The sequence below is a fragment of the Protomyctophum parallelum genome (genome assembly GCF_964188405.1).
Source record: "Protomyctophum parallelum genome assembly, chromosome: 7".
Lineage (NCBI taxonomy): Eukaryota > Metazoa > Chordata > Actinopteri > Myctophiformes > Myctophidae > Protomyctophum > Protomyctophum parallelum.
In genome coordinates, this window is record NC_139705.1 from 19,460,613 (window position 1) to 19,478,094 (window position 17,482).

At 40.1% G+C, this 17,482-nt stretch overlaps 1 protein-coding gene across 1 annotated transcript; it reads left to right on the forward strand.

Moving 5' to 3' along the window:
* Positions 1-251: 251 nt before the first annotated feature.
* On the forward strand, positions 252-17,345 carry sort1b (sortilin 1b). Its single transcript, XM_083770044.1, has 20 exons — positions 252-864; positions 3,007-3,066; positions 3,299-3,372; positions 3,504-3,606; positions 4,152-4,313; positions 5,674-5,747; positions 7,501-7,550; positions 7,914-8,041; positions 8,471-8,615; positions 9,111-9,266; positions 9,642-9,748; positions 9,999-10,101; positions 11,264-11,435; positions 11,994-12,184; positions 12,572-12,761; positions 13,278-13,394; positions 13,577-13,682; positions 13,852-13,964; positions 14,237-14,366; positions 14,806-17,345. Exons 1-20 carry the CDS (start codon positions 601-603, stop codon positions 14,818-14,820), a joined length of 2,460 nt encoding a protein of 819 aa, XP_083626170.1. The 5' UTR covers positions 252-600; the 3' UTR covers positions 14,821-17,345.
* The last annotated feature ends 137 nt before the right edge of the window (positions 17,346-17,482 follow it).

A 17,482-nucleotide genomic window follows, 5' to 3' on the forward strand; every position in this document is an offset into this window, starting at 1 on the left:
TTATTATTGATTAGCTTCACAGGTTGTAGGCCTTAATTGTGGCTCACACACACACTACAATCACCACACCATTAACTGAGTGGACTTGTCTTGAACTATTTATTCTTCCGCACAACCTACCTTAAAAAGGTTTTGACAGCTGAGTGAGTCGCTCCATTTCATGCGCTCAGGTTGAAGCCAATCAGAACGGTCTGTGTGGGCAGGTCAAACGGGTTGACCAATCTCAGTGTGAGTGTAATCTTTCTGTGGTGGGCCGGGCGGTGTATGTAACCACACACAGTTTCGGCTATCGTTACACTACAGTTGTATCTCTTGGACTAAAGCGACTGCAACTGCACCGCGAATTAATGGGGATGTACGTGTTATCACATTTATAGATGCTTCCTACAATTGCGATGCTTTTTTTCTCCGTTGAACTTGGACGAGAAGGCGCGTAGAGCACACCGTCTATGAGCCCTGAATACAAAGCTTGCCTCGCTGTCAGGACGACTGTGTTTTGTTGATGTCATCGGCGGCAAAGCTACACCGACCGCTCGCAACTGGGAAAGATTAGCATAAACATACAACCGGTTATTATTGTTTTCCTCCCAGTGGTTCAGGATGAGAATGGGACGCCTAGTGCACTGCATTCTGTTTTCATTTTTCAGTCTAACCGTTTGTTTGGAATCTCTGCACCAGCAATCACCTACATTTTTCGCTAAGAATTATAAAAGACAGGGAAACCGACAAGTGAAGATCGCAAAGAGATCTCTCCCAGAATGGCTGGTCCCAGCGAAGCATACGGTAAACAAAAGGAGCGCCGAAGAGGACACCTGTGAAGCCCTTCAAGGATATGAAACCAAGTTGGCTAACAACACCCACAGCGTAAGTTAATATTACCGGTCTTGTTACCTGGCTTCCCCACAGGTAATTATGATATCTTATACTGGAAAGGCGGTGCGCAGGTGGTGATCAGGTTTACACGTATATAGGCCTATTAAATCAGCTATTCATATAGGCTATTTAGAAGCTTGATAGGCTCCTTTTCCCTGGCCTGGATAGATTTGTTAAGTCTAGATTCCCATAGTGGGTGTTAGAGTTCAAACTAAATAACGGCTCAGAAGTGATCAGTTTAATACAAATGCAATGCTAAAAAGATTGAACCTAATGGCCTGTTTACATTGCTACACCAGGTTAAGTCTGATATCCCAGCCCTTTAATGAATTGCATATAAGGTTAAGTTCTACTAAGAGTCCAAGGGCTTCTAGGTTTAACTACCCACGGAATGCCCCAGTCAAGGCTATGACCTATATTTTGTTGAATGGAAAGGATGCAGTGATATTCTGTGTTGTGGAATCCAGCTTTTTCTGTCTCCATGATTCTGAATCAATGTGGACCTTTTTTCTTCCCCTAGCAGGCAGGCCTATGGTGAAACCTTGTGACTGGCAGCACAGTAGTTAAATCTTTGTAACAATTTGTAAGCTGTCTGTGTTAAAAACAGTGACTGGGGGTCTTTGTGTTGAGATACGTAAAAATCCTTGAGTGGAGAGTGTGGTACCGCCAGATGTGCTAAGGATTTGTGTGTTGGCACAGGATAAAGCAGACTGATGTTCACTTGGCTACTGCATTCATGTAGAACCAGATGACAAACAAAATGCCAAGTCATTACTAATTAGCATTCGTTCATGTTGTGTTTTAGTAAGAAGCTGTCTAAAAAAAGTATTTCATGTAAAATTGCAGATGAAAAAGCAAGCAATAAACCCAGTTAAACATACTGTAGGGCAGGCTACTGCTTTCCCCACAGCAAAATTAAATGCAAGATGCATGCAGATCATCCTGGGTTTTGCATTGCTCATTTGCCTACTATAATTCGCCATGCAAGCTTGCATAGAACAATTGCCGGCTGCAGTCGAAAGCCCAAACCACACCAATGATTCGCAATGTAAGTCCTTGCAACAAAACTGTTTTAAGGTCAACCACACCAATGCAACTAATTCTGTTAACCTTGCAAGGTTAACAGAACTGTTGCAAGTTGTACTTCCAAGTAGTTGCATGTTGCAAGGAGCTGCATGGCAAATCATTGCTGCTGTTTGGGCTTAAAGCGGAAGCCACAATACTAATACGCCTTATTTTTCCACATTCAATCCTCAGTGTTAATTTATCATTTTTCTATAAATTAATGGCATCATCACTCAAGGTTTATTGTCAAGTTACATCACCAGTTTACAGGTGTAAAAGAGTGGTTGAAATTCTATTTTAGTACAAGCTCCCAATGTTTTGCCCACACTCACACATGGTCTGCTCCCATACAGTCAACATATATACCCATAGTGAAAGTAGTCAAGAGCCACTTGATGCCTGGGATAAAGGATTTAAGTGTAGGTCTGTGGACACAAAAGTGCTTCTGATCAATAACCTGTAGGCACATAATAGTTGCCTCATAATAGTTTTATCGATTTCTATGGTAATAGCCCGGACTGCCTAATTGTCTTGATGCACTCCAAGCTCCTGTCAGAGTGTTGTTCTATTTATTAGTATCCGTTTTGTTTTGTCTGGATTGCCATTGACATTGTCTGAGTCTAGCCTAAAGCCTAATTATACCTCACTCCAGAGTCCATAGCTTGAAAATGTGCGATGGAGTATAAATTAAGCTTTAGTGCTGCACATTAAAGTGAATTTCTATTCTGTCTGATACTAAGTGGTAGATCACTTTGCACTTAAAACACACAACAACATAACAGACAAAAGCAAACATACTGTCTACAATGATTAGGTTTACCATGCATGTGTGGATACATGATGCACAATGGAACTCTTTCCTTCCCATTTTTTGTCCATTGACTGCAGGGCTACAACAAAATTATTTAGGCTCCTGTCTTTTTAAGCATTTTGGACATTTTCAAACTTGCATGCCATTATCCAATTATATTATTATTATTACTTTTGTAACATGAATTACTACCACATAATGTTTATAATATTGACAAACCGGAAATTTAAATGTTTTTCCACTGTTTGTTTCTTTAGTATTCCTTCAATGACCTGAGTGGATCAGTATCGCTGGCCTGGGTGGGCGATGGCTCAGGGGTGAGTAGTTTGCACTAAACAAATATTTACTGCATTGCCTCGCTACTGATGGGAGTGTAATTAGATATACAGTAGGATTACTTAGCAGATCTATCATAAAAGTGATGAAGTGTCAATGTCACACTGAATGCAGGGAGCAGAGAGCCACCCCTTATAAGTGATGGGATGTGTATGCTTCATTGAGGTCTTGTACATAGTTTTCTGATGTTGAACCCTTTCTCTTTCTTGTCAGGTGATCCTGGCTTTGACAACTTTTCAGGTGCCCTTTTTCATGTTAAAATTTGGCCAGTCCAAACTCTATCGAAGGTATGTCTCCCCACATTATACATTATACTAGCCGATATAATTATTTAACACTTATTTATTATCATCACATCTATTAGAAAGAACTATATCTGATTTGTATCTAAGTTGGACTGTGACATCTCATCTTCCAGTGGGGATTATGGGAAGACATTTGTGGATGTGACCAACCTGATCAACAACACCTTCATCAGAACAGAATATGGCATTGCTATCGGTCCAGAGAACTCTGGGAAAGTGAGTCATGATTTGATGATTATTATTATTATTTCAAAACTTAAATTAGAAAACAAATGTAGTGAAGATAGCCGATCTACAAGCTCATAACGTGGCGCGAAGTGACGCATTGTGAGCTTGAACCAGATCTGCTATTTTACATTTTCTCTTTTGGGTAAGATTATAAATTGTATCAAATCAGGGTCGTGGCCTAATGCATTTCAAACTGGGAGTCCTTGAATTGAAAAAGATTGAGAATCAATTATCTATTTTAGACCAGTGGTGTCATGTCATTCCCCAGTGACAGCTACCACTGGTTTTCTCTCTTACCATATAGTTATTGCACTCACCTGGTGTCTCGTGTCTGACCAGTCCCTTAATTATAAAGCTAGATGACAAGGATGCAACATCAAGCTAGACTTAAACAGTTCAGTGTTGTTTCCTTCTATTTTACTAGACATAGGGCACAAAAATCAATGTAGTGAATCAGTATACCGTACTATGATATCTGCTGTCGCAGTTATGGAAATCATTCATTAGCGTGAATTTTCTATTTTGTCTCCAAGGTGATCCTCACAGGTGAAATGTCTGGAAGCCTTGCATCTCGGATCTTCGTTTCGGAGGACTTTGGGATGAGTTTCAACCACCATGACTTGCCCTTCATCCCTCGGATGCAGATCGTATACAACCCAAGTGATGCCAATGTCCTGATGGTCATCAGCAATGCTGTAAGTCACTGGTTCTCAACCTGGGGTTTGGGGACCACCAGAGGTCCTTGAGGGGGTTCCAGGGGGTCCTCAGCTAAACATTTGATAGTTGGGAACCAAATGGACACTTATAGGTCTGTAACTCTTGAGAATGTAAAAATGGAACCAAGTGGACCCTTATAGGTAGCCTGGAATCCAGTCGCTCCGCTCAGTGGTTTTGTTTTGTTTTTGAGTCCAGAGTGACTCTGTGAAAGGGGTGCCTGGGAGCCAAGGATTCTGATTGATCTGTCGGGGGGGCGGGACCAGAGCATTCAATGTAAAATTCAAGTCACTTTTCTTCCTACTGTGTTGAGCACTATCCAATCAGTAATGACGTGCATGTAACTGGTGACATTTGGAAATGGGGCTCGTACCGTACATTAGGACTAGGTGAATGTTAACACAAGGCTCGTCAACACCACCCTCAGTAGCGCTCTACCATTGAGGGCAGTGCAGTTCCCTTCCCGATAGCATACATTGATGCAGCTCCTTGGGACACTCCATGGACTCTCAAGGTTTTTGAGGATGCCGTGGAACTGATTCTCTCCACTGCTACGCCGGTGTAGATGGAGATGGGAATGTTCTCTTCCTTTCTTACTGTGGCTTAGATGCCATGGAAGTAAATAAAAAATTGTGTGTGCGCATGTGGTAAATTTATATAGCGCCTTTATCCAAGGTACTTTACATAGATTGTGCATTACATTCACACATTCACACACACATTCATACACCGATGGCGGGGGCAATCATGCAAGGCACCAACCAGCACATCAGGAGCAATTAGGGGTTCAGTGTCTTGCTCAAGGACACTTCGATACTAACTCTGGGGGAGCCCGAGTTCGAACTGGTAACCTTGCGGTTACCATCCGGCCACTCTACCCTTGAGTCACGTGTGTGTGTGTGTGTGTGTGTGTGTGTGTGTGTGTGTGTGTGTGTGTGTGTGAATATTTTTCACATTTTGTGAATTCATTACTGTATCTCAGATCTACCGTCCCTCCATTTTTGGGCAAGACTGACATCATCATGTCATGAGTGGGTGCTGTCATGCACCATGATTTAGTTCTCTGGAGCTCTGGAAGGAGCATTCTTTATTCCTAAACAACTTTAGTAATGTAAACATTCCTAATAGTTGCTGAGGCAGTTGAGTTGTTATGTATCATAGCATCATGCATTATTGCATAATGATGCATAAAAAAAAAAATATATATATATATATATATATACATACCGGTATGTATATATATATAATATAATGCAACTATAGTTGCATTATTATTATATGGCATTGTGGCAAACAATTGCATGTTTACTTTGTATCAGACCTTTTATTTTATGCCCTCAGAATGAACTGTGGCTGTCCGAGTGCTTTGGTGGAACCTGGAGAAAGATCCATGACATGGTGTGCCTGGTCAAATGGTAAGAGACGGCAAAAGATGAATACTATTTGCATGATATCTTTACACACACTAATTGACTGTATCAATGCCCAGTACTCGAGTAAGAAGAAGCTAAACATGGTGTGTTTATGTAGTCAGTGTGCAGGGTTAAATATGTTTTTGTAATAATAATTGGACCAGAACCTGACACCTTTATAACCTGATAGTGTTGTTGTGATGATTATAATATTTATATAAATGAAGTTTATTATTATTATCATTTTTACCGCTCAGAGAAATAACGGTCATAAAATGTAGAAGTAGAACCCAGTTCTTATCTGTGTGGCAAGATTTCAGGAAGTGTTTCATATCAGTTTAACCACTTCTCCCATTACAGTCATGGCTATGGGGAAGATATGCTCATTTCTCCTTTTGAGAGATTGTTGATCAAGGCAAGAAATGTGTTTATGTGCTCATGTTTTGAAATAGACATGCTTGACTGGTTCTCCATGGGTGTAGTGGGGGTCCTAGCATCTCTCTCAGCTAAAGGGTCTTTGGCAAGTAGAGAATTCACTGTGAAAGGGGGTGGATTCAGCAAAAAGTGATGGTAACGAGGATGTTTCCGTTTCATTTTGAGCACAGTCATTCAGTGAAAAAGCACTGCTGTTGTTGTTAGTGTGCTGTGAACTAGGCGTAACATATGTAAGCTTGTTTTATTGCTACATATTTGTAAAATAGGCAAAACTCCAGCGTATCATCCTTCCCTAGACAGGATTGTAACAAGGTTGGTTATTGTTTCCAAGCTGTAGCCAGCACCAACAGTACTATTTTCCTCCTGGTTCTTCCTCGTATGCATCATTGGGTGTCATTTGGTATCCTTGGAATATGTTTGTTGACTTTTGTTTTTTAAGTCTGTAATGCCAAGAGTGCTGAGCTTGAGAGAGCTGTACACACTGTTCCGTCTTGTCTATGACACAGCCTTCAGTATTCTCTCATGAGGCCTAACCTTGATATGAACAGTCCATGGCAAAATGGGTCATTCTCAACTGGGGCAGGAGTTTTCTGAAGTCAAAACACTTGGCGCAAAGTACATATTTAGGAAGGGCAAGGTTTTATTTGATAAGCAATAGCATGTGATGTGACGCCACACAATCAATGAAATATAACAAGCTACGGTGATATGTTTTTTCTTTTTTTTACACGACGACACTAGTCAGTCCTGATATATTCTTGTTTATGTTGTGTGCCACCATTGTCGTGCACTGACAGTAGCTCACAGCGCACTGCAGAAGCAACGCGTGAGCTTTTAGATGATGCGCAACCAAGTATAAATCAGGCACAAGGCTGTTGGAAGTGCCAGTCGAGTGAGATTTGTTTATACTTGCTCATCCAGTGTCTATGTAACATTTGACTGGACACCATGAAGAAAACGAGAGCCATTTTCGTTGTCTATCATGCATGATCTCACATTCTTAATACAGCCAAGACTACTGGAAAATGGAGAGTTTCTTAATATGATGGCAAAAGTGAAATATTAACCACATTAACCATGTTCAAAATCACACATCTACAAGCTTTCTTGCACCATGATGAGCTAATTGAGCTTGTAGATCTGCTACTTTCAACAGAGTGTATATATAAGGCTTAAGTCGTAAATATTTTCATCAAAGGTTCCTCAGTAGGTTAACTTGACTTACTCATTAACCGCATGTCTTCTGTTTATATAGCCTTGACTCTGAGCCGATATGTGGGGGAGAGTGCTTATCTGACATACCTGTTTCCTCTGTTTGTAGGGGGATGAAAAACACCATCTTCTTCAGCACAATCAACAACGGATCTTGCTGTGAGTGTCTAGTACCTCAAACTGTGAAGCAAAATGACATTTCAAAACATCATTAAGCCCCATGAAAACCGATCTCTTTTTTTAAACGTTGTCAGTCAAATCTTCGTCATGTTTTCCATGTTTTATTCTTTACCAACTACCAATGCCACAAACATTATTCACTTCCAAATACAACACATCTAAATTTAAGGATAGTATTATTATTTTTTAACTGTTTGAAGTACTGAGATTCAATAATAAAATGCTAATTTGCAATTTCCCCATTTCCCCAAATATTGACATTACCAAACACCATGTAATTTGGAATACTGTATTTCCATCTGCACAATAAGACCTCTGTTATAATGATTCCTTATGTTTCAGCTGACCGAGGTATGCTGGAATTGCTTAGGACAACAGACTATGGGAAAACTATCAAGACCGTGGCCACTAAGCTCTTCTCCTTTGGGCTTGGTGGACGTTTCATCTTCGCCTCTGTAATGACAGGCAAGGTTGGTATGAGCTCACATCAATACAGAAATACACAAACCGTGTATCTAAATATAGCTTTTTCTGTAAATGAACGCACTACTTAATTCAAGACAAAAAGTAGCCAAATGCTCATGTGTCACATCACACCATGTTGTGAGCTTGTAGATTAACTTTTTTTGAAAACGTTTCAAGAGAACGTGAAATTGGTTAAGTGTGTCATTCTAGATTAGAGCAGGTTTAGTACAATTGTTACAATTGTGGCTCTCTGACAGCCTGACCTCTTGCTTGTCAGGCTGTGTTCAGGTATTTGCATAGGTTTGCGTGTTCTATTTTTACACTGAGCTCCATTCCAATGCTCTGTAGACATTCTTATGGGTGCGGAAGTTGCTTTGAAGGTGTTCTTTATTCTTGTTTAAAAAGCATCTCCTTCCTGTCATGTGTCTGTGTAGTTTACTCTGAGGATGATCCATGTGTCAGTGGATCAGGGTGAGACGTGGAACATGGCCCAGCTGCCCCCTGTTGGACATGAACAGTTCTACTCCATTCTAGCAGCCAACGATGATATGGTTTTCATGCATGTAGATGAACCTGGAGGTCAGTGAACCACTTAAAACCTTGGTGTCGCAATTTACGAACAAAACAAACAAACAAAAAAGGCCATCGAGAGGATTTAGATTGATCATTATTAACACAGACCTGCTGATATATTCAAAATAATTAATCCCAAGAATTAACCCATTAAAGGACGGGAAACCTATTTTGTGTTTTACCCCTTTTGGGATTCTTGTTGCTATAGTATACTAGTATATACTGTAGCAACATAACATTTTTGACATTTTAGAATTAGGTATTTGAAATCTTTCAGAAAACTTAGGTCAGTATTTAGAAGGCATTTTTAGAATCTGCCTTAGTCCTTAAATCAGACTATTCAAAACTTTCCGTCAGCTAGGAAACTATATGGTTAATTGTCAATTAATTCTATTGTTTTGGTGTGCTGTTGAACATACTAAGCAGTGTAGAGCCCGTCCATTACATGTGTTATAGAAATACATTTGTTTCTTTGCTGAAAGTATTTATTTATGCCTGCAGATACAGGATTTGGCACCATTTATGTATCAGACGACCGCGGCACTGTGTACTCCGAATCCCTGGAGCGCCACCTCTACACCACCACTGGAGGCGACACTGACTTCACTAATGTCACCTCTCTCCGGGGAGTCTTCATCACTAGTGTGCTAGCAGAAGGTAGCTATGACACTACGGCGTCACTCTCTTTGGCGAATGACACCGGTGAAACTGTCACTGTCCTGCACACGCATGCTTCGTTCAACCTTACCGTATCAAATGGCACACACACACGAGAATGCATGCTAGCACTCAAGCATATTCGACCACACTCAAAGGTATTTGGGGGGAATTAACAAGGAAAGGAAAAATAATGTGCAACCATACACACACACACACACACACACATGCACCTCGTATACACACAGGCACATGTGCCTTTCTTGTGTGTCAGACTTCTCATTTTTGAACTGCCCCATAAGTAAATATTTCATTAGCTGTTTTGTGTGAGATGACGAGCTGGCTGCTGATTAAGTCATTGTCTTGTTGTTCCAGATGGCTCAGTGCAGTCTGTGGTGTCCTTTGACCAGGGCGGGGAGTGGGTGCCACTGCGACAACCTGCCAACAGCAAGTGTGATGCGACGGCAAGAGACCCAGACAAGGTAAATACTGGTACTAGGTGTGCCTGGTGCCTGGACAGAAACCTGATAGTTACCTGATAGATACTTTAGAAACTTGAACTCAAAAGACTCTATTTGAATTAGATTAGATTATTGCAATGTATGAATAGTGGTACAATCGATGTATATATATTGTCAATGTGTTTTAAATTTGTAGTTATTTGCAATAAATACAGACTAAATATGACTGCCAGTGGAGTTTCAAACGTGTTGGTTGTCTGTGTCTCTACAGTGCAGTCTCCACATACATGCTGCCTACAGTACTGCTGTGAGACTGAACGTCCCCATGCTCCCCCTGTCTGAGCCCAACGCTGTAGGCCTCATTATAGCTCACGGTAATGTCCCCACAGACCAGACCGCCATCTGCATCCGCTGCTCAGTTACAGCCTACGCAAATATTTTTGTTTTTATGCGACAGTACTAATGTAAAAGAAGATTAAGGGTGTCACAATTTTTCAATACGAAGCAAAACCGAATTTAAATCGACTTTTAATTCAGTGAAGAAGAATGATACATGCGTACCTTCAGTAAAAAGAAAGGGAAAAAAGCCTCCTGGAACCATTATGATGAAACAAACATATTAGCTGCAGGCAGCAGAATTCAAGTACAGTACTTTAACCACTTTCAGCCTATTTTGGGCATGTCATTAGAGAGGTGGGAAGAAAAGATCCATCTCACAGTAGATTGGCTATTTTAGGGCTTAAAGGGATTGTGACATTAAAAAAAAGGTTTTGGAATTGTTCTTGTTTTTTTTTAGGTTTTCTAATCTCAATGCACCCAAAAAACATGAACTTTTAACATTCAGTAGATTTTCTGTGATCTGGGGTTTTCTGGCTAAAACAGGTGCTCTGATTTGCCGGCAGTAAGTGACATCACTTACTGCAAATCCCATATATGTCAATGGGATTTGCCAGCAGATGTCACTGTTTCACTGTGTTGCCTGTTTTCATTGTAGCTCAAAAGGCCCAAAAAACCCCAAAGAAAACTTCAAAGTTCAGGTTTTTTGGGTGTAATTGAGGTCATAAAACCTAAAAGAAAAAAGAAAAATAAATGAAAATGAATGTCATAAAACCTTTAAAGGAGTAGTTTAGGTAGTTCTTTCTATCAATTACACATTTGATGACTGGCAGAGACTCTATGGAGACTCTGGGCTCTATTTTCGTCCATGCTAAACCCCTTATCCCTAAACTACTTTGCCTTTATTTACTATTTTGAAAATAATCTTATTTTGAATAGTTCGACTAGCTGATCTACATCGACACGTGAGCTTGTAGATTGGCTATTTTAACTATTCAAAAATGTTTTTCAAAATAGTAAAAAAAAAAGTAGTTTAGGGATCAGTACAGGGGTTTTATTTAGCATGGACGAAAATAGAGCCATTTGAGTCTCCTACCGGAAACTCCACGAATTTAACAGCCACCTTGAAATGTTTAGGCAAAAGTATGACATGATGTGGTGTAGAGGTCGCTTATCCTCTCTGACCTTATGCATCTTCAGGAAGTGTTGGCGATGCCATCTCTGTGATGAAAGCTGATGTCTACGTATCTGACGATGGTGGTTACTCCTGGCTAAAGGCCCTCGAGGGCCCTCATCACTATGCCATCCTGGACTCTGGAGGCCTGATAGTGGCTGTGGAGCACAGCACCACCCAACCCATCCACCAGATCAAGTGAGTCACCGTTAAAAGGAATGTAGAGGCCTGGGCCGGATCAATGATGCTAATCGCCGCTAACCACTGCTTTTGTGTTGCAACTTGGACTTCGTTTCTTGTCTTTTTATTTATTCGCTTACGTGTTTGTCTTTTTTTACTTGTTTCACTTTTAATGAAAATGTTGTATAAATAGTTAAATACAATGTATAAATACTTGTATACTTTCACCCTAGCATCTCTAATAGAACTAAACATTTTTATGCATATAGAACTTTTATTATGAGCTATCATAACAATCGAATATAGACTTTGCCACGTGCTTGCAAAGCGATGCTATATGCTTGGTATCCGATAATCAATCTAGTTTTATTTGTGATGTCATGGATAAATGTTGCAGCAATGTCTCTTAATTGGTAGGGCTTGCGTTACCATGGGAATGTTACTGCCCCTGCTAATGTCTACTGTACATCACTAGATGTTGCACATTTACTCTTTTTTTTGTTGTTTTGTCCACCCGTGCTAAAATGGATGTGCAAAATATTTTGTAAACACGATTATCCTTTGCTCTTCTGTTAGGTTTTCCACTGATGAAGGCCAGTGCTGGGGTGTATACAACTTCACCAACGATCCCATCCACTTCACAGGACTTGCATCAGAGCCGGGCGCTCGTTCAATGAACGTCAGTATCTGGGGCTACCGAGATTCACTCATCAGCCAGTACTGGGTCTCAGTCACCATTGACTTCAGAGAGATCCTCACTAGAGACTGTGAGTAGCATGGTCGGACTTGTACGGGTGACACATTTGACCCATTAAGACCTGATTCTACAAATGCCTTCTAAATCAGTAGTTCTTACACTTTCAAGATTTTTCTAAAATGTAAAAAACAAAATGGCGGATGTACAAGCTCGCAGTGGCACGAAGTGAGCTTGTATATCTGTTATTTTTGAATAGCCAACGCAAAAATCTAAAATAACACAGGTTTTCCTGGTTTTAATGGGTTAATCGAACTACCGGTAATCGATTTAATCCATTATAAGAAATATTCACTAAATCAATCATGAAGATTTATTTTCTTTTTCTTTTTGAAAAAAAAAATGAAATGTTGCTTTTCAATTCCACTAATGAAAAAGCCCTGTATAATTATTTCACCAGGTATCGACGATGACTACGTGAATTGGTTAGCGCACTCCGATGACATCAGTGACCCCACAGATGGCTGCATGCTGGGCTACAAAGAGAAGTTCCGGCGTTTGAGGAAGGCCTCTGTTTGCTTGAACGGAAGAGGTTACCAGGTCCTTACAACGCCCACCCCCTGCGAGTGCACCCTGGATGACTTCCTATGGTAAGGTTTCAAGGACCTTAAGTGAAATTACAGTGCAGAATAATAGGTTGCAATAAAAGGCAGCGGCAACAGAAAGGTTTTTAGCTGTGATTTAAAATAAATGAGTTGTATCAGACCTGCAGTTTTCTGGTAGTTTATTCCAGATATGTGGTGTCGATACATTGTAAATGATGTGGTCACACGGGCGGCGGTGGCTCAGGGGTAGAGTGCCTGGATGGTAACCGTAAGGTTGCCAGTTCGAACCCGGGCTCCCCCAGAGTTACTGTCGAAGTGTCCTTGAGCAAGACACTGAACCCCTAATTGCTCCCGATGTGCTAGTTGGTGCCTTGCATGGTTTCCGCTGCCATTGGTGTATGAATGCGTGTGTGTGAATGGGTGAATGTAATGCACAATCTCTGTAAAGCGCCTTGGATAAAGGCGCTATATCAATGCACCATTTACCATTTACAATCCAATCAACCCCCGTTTCCACACTAACCTGTCATTTTCTCCCCCCCCCCCCCATCCCTTCCACAGTGACTTTGGCTACTACCGTAAGGAGAACAGCTCTGAGTGTGTGGAGCAGCCTGATCTGATAGGACAGGTTCTTGAGTTCTGCTTGCATGGCAGGGAGGAGCAGCTGCAGACTAGTGGGTAAGATATGTTTACCTTGTTGTTCATTCAATATAACATATTCATCACACAATGAGGTGTGTTTTGTGCCTCCTTGCGCTGACCTAATTCTTACTTAATTGCATGAGCTAGATGAAAATAACTGATTATCAAAAAACACATTTTCAATAAGCATTAAATGATCAATGTCCTCTGGTATAAAGCTATAGGAAAATCCCTGGAGATAAATGTGAAGGGGGAAAGAAGCCTTTGCGAAAAGAGATAGACCTCAGCAAGAAGTGTGTCAGTGACCTGGTGGACACGCCAACGGTGAGTAAAGCTTAATTTATACTCCATCGAACGATAGTATGGTGCAGAATGGCCGCAAGAACTGATCTTCAAATTACGCTTATGCCTTATTTTGTCAGAAGTTGTGTGTGTATTAGTGATACTTTCCCTTGTTCAATGTTCTGCTTTTGTTTATTGTTTTGTTGTGCAGATGGAGCTGTCATCCTCCAAATCTGTTCCCATAGTGGTGACAGTGGTCATCATTATGCTGCTCAGCACGGTAGCTGGGGTTCTCTTCATCAAGAAATACGTCTGTGGTGGAAGGTCAGTGGGAGCTCTTTGCTTAAGCCTGGCTTATACCTTATACCTATTTGCGCACTGGTGTCGTGCACCGGAAATAGCCTATCTACAAGTACACATTGTATCGCAATGCATTCATCCTGTAGTTCGGCTATTTAAAAAAATCATGACTTTAGATATATAAACATTAATTGTCTTTTTAAATAAAATGTGTGCTAGGAGCGTAGGATCACATATTAAAAGCTATTTGTGATCAAGGGAATTGTTAACGTTTAACATTTGACTCTGTCCTACAGGTTCCTGGTGCACAGGTACTCTGTGCTGCAGCAGCATGTTGAAGCCAATGGTATTGAAGGGGTGGACGAGCCACTGGAGACCAACCACACCCAGAACGGCAAGAGGGAGTTCCACGACGACTCTGATGAGGTACTGATATTAATCTGATTCTCGTAACCATAAAAATAGCCAATCTACAACTACATCTAGTATAAGCATTAGGATTCCAACAGCAAAATGAATGTATAAACTTCTTTGCCTCTTTTTACTATTTTGAAAAACATTTTTGAATAGTTCAACTAGCCAATCTACATTGACACGTTGTGAGCTTGTAGACTGGCCATTTTAACTATTCAAAAATGTTTACCAAAATAGTAAAAACTGGCAAAGACGTTTAGGGATAAGGGCTTTAGCGGTGACAAAAATGGATGGAGCCCCAAGTTCATAACTGAAGGAAGATAAACACATCATAAAGAGAACTACCGTACATGGATGTAATTTTTTTGGAGGTGGGATTAACAAGAACGATATCTTCCTCTTGGGGCTGACCTTGGCTTCATTCCTATGTTGTTTCTTTCTCTGTACACAGGACCTCCTTGAATAGCAGGCACAACCTGTCAAGCTGCAATAGAGTGGGAGGTTTCCAGTCAAACTTGGCGGCTGGCCACTGTTACTTCCTCCTTCACCTTCTAGTGTGACCTTTGGCCACCACTGCTGTGCGAAGAGCCTACGTCACTGCTGCCATACATGAGGTATCCAGTGAATGTACAGAGGCTTCCCTTGGACTAATGTCACAGTTAAGGAAAACTGAAGGGACTTGGTAGTGTTGCACGTTGATTATTGATCCTGTCGGCTGAATTTCTAATTTCCAAGTTGTTTCTTTTGGGAACAGTGGAATGATGCAGTGAATTTGGATTGATGACAGAACCAGAGTAAGAGAGTGCTGCTTTAAAGCCACTTAATTTTAGTCGCATTCCAATGTTGCATTATGGGTTCTGCCTCTCCCATGATGTGGGAGTGTTCTTTGCAATATTATCTACTTGTATCAAATGTGTGTGTCCTTCCCTCATCCTCGTACGCTTGTACATAGACATTTTCTTTTTCCATTAGTGATGCAATTTATTTTTGGTAATGTGGTCATATGGCTGCTGTCGATCACTCTGGCTTGGGTCATAACTCCGAAGCTACTCATTTCATCCGTTTCCTAACCTTCACTTAAATAGTGGTAACAAGTAATAAAATGCAAGTGGCAACTGCCATTTGCATTTAGTTTGATAGCAATAACATGTTAAGATATGTTGTGTGGGCACATTCACTGTAACACTTTAATTGCGGCAATATCTGTAGAAGCTCCAAATAGTCTGTATGCTAATTAAATCTATGGAAGGGGAGAGGTTAACGTGTCATTCATGATGTCATTTTATTCAAAACTAATGACAGCAGTATTGACTGCCAAAAGCACAAGGTCCTTTGTAGGAGAAATTTGTTTTTATAGCAGGTTTCCTACATATTGAATTCAATTAATGAAAAGTCACTGTTTTTGAGTTTGGTTGCATATAGTACATGTCAAACTTAATCTACATAATGTGAATAATAATCATTTTGGTTTGAAACATTGCATCATTAGATGACTGAATAAATATCTAGTTTGGTAGTAAATATATTGACAGCTATTTTTTCATATATGAAACACTGCAATGCACCAATTTAACTATAAGGCAGGAACATGGAAGCTAGACAAAAAGTGATTATGTAAATGCACTGTTGCAGGCTAGTATGATTGACTGATGCTAGCAAATTGGCAGACATGAATTAACTAACCAACATGACTGGCTATATAACCTGATACTAGATCGTTGTATGTTTAACTATTTCTCCAGAACCACAGGGACATTTTGTTTCTAACTGGGGTATGCCATTTGCTTAAAGGATGACTTCACCTATTTTCAACCTATCTTCATATAAGTTCTACTGTCTGTCTCATAGGTCTGTGGACTCTTCAGAAACCCACCTACCAGTGATGTGATTCTTTTCTTTTTTTTTTACAATGGCTTCCATTTTAGCATGTCAACTTTCCACTAGGAATATAAATCCTGCTGTTTCTATTAGCTTGCATTCCCAATCAATGATGTCACTGGTAGACAGGTTTCTGAACTGTCCACAGCCGGACGATGTAGACAAAATGTATCATCTTATGAGCCTTAATTAGTGAGGACCAATTACATGAAGATGGAAAATGGGTGAAGTTGTCTTTTAACAAACTACTGTAAACTTTATCTTCCTGGACTTTAAATTGGATTCATTGCATTGACCAATGATTTCAATTATGTTTTGTCCATGGCATCAAATGAACGCCAACATATGTGCTTCTTTCAACATTTGTTGAACTTATTTTTTTCTTGTGTTCAATGCATTAGTTTTCATTCAGGTTATATTTATTTATGATGAGCAGGTTCAGAGTGCAGTAAATGTGATATAGTTGGGATGTGGTTATACAAGTGCCTGGTACTAGAATATGATGTGTGCCCTCACCTCGTGTGGAAATAGGTATTCAATAATTGTGTGTCGGCTATTGTGTAACCACTGTTACATCCAGTAAGTCAATAACACTCAAGTTAAAATTGTTGCCAAAGTTGATAAATCTTTCAGAAATAGAAGGTCTAATTTCCTACACACTCCAGTTATAATTGATCAGGATGTTTGATCACACATTGATTCAACTCATTTGATCTGATCCATAAAACTTGAGAAAGAAAATATGGCTATAATCCAATAATTCTCTACACAATGTTCCATGTCTCAAATAAGAATGACTGACTGAATCTGACTTGTATGTTTTAGTCTGAATTGAGAGTAAACTTGACCTTAACTGGCAAGAGCGTATACAGGGATATGTAGCTGCTAACCACTGACTGAGTGGATGCCTATAAAACTGTTATTTAATGAAGGTTTGCTGGTAAAGTGGTGATGACACACTTTTCTTGCAGTTTGAAATGCTGTATAAATTAAGTTGTTGTGATGGTTCTGTAAATATACGATGTCACATCTTTGTATCTGCAACGTTTCTTCTGTATATTTGAAACTATTTGCTTTGGGTGACCATGACCAATAAATTAACTTGTTCCTGTAGTTCTGGAAGTTCCCTTTCTGAACTTGTCTCTTGATTTGTGGTGTGTATGACATTTAAAAAAGTGTAAAACGAAAATGCTCGACAACAGTAGTTTGTAGAGGTCTCTGGTCTGCATCTCAACTGAGTATTACTCATC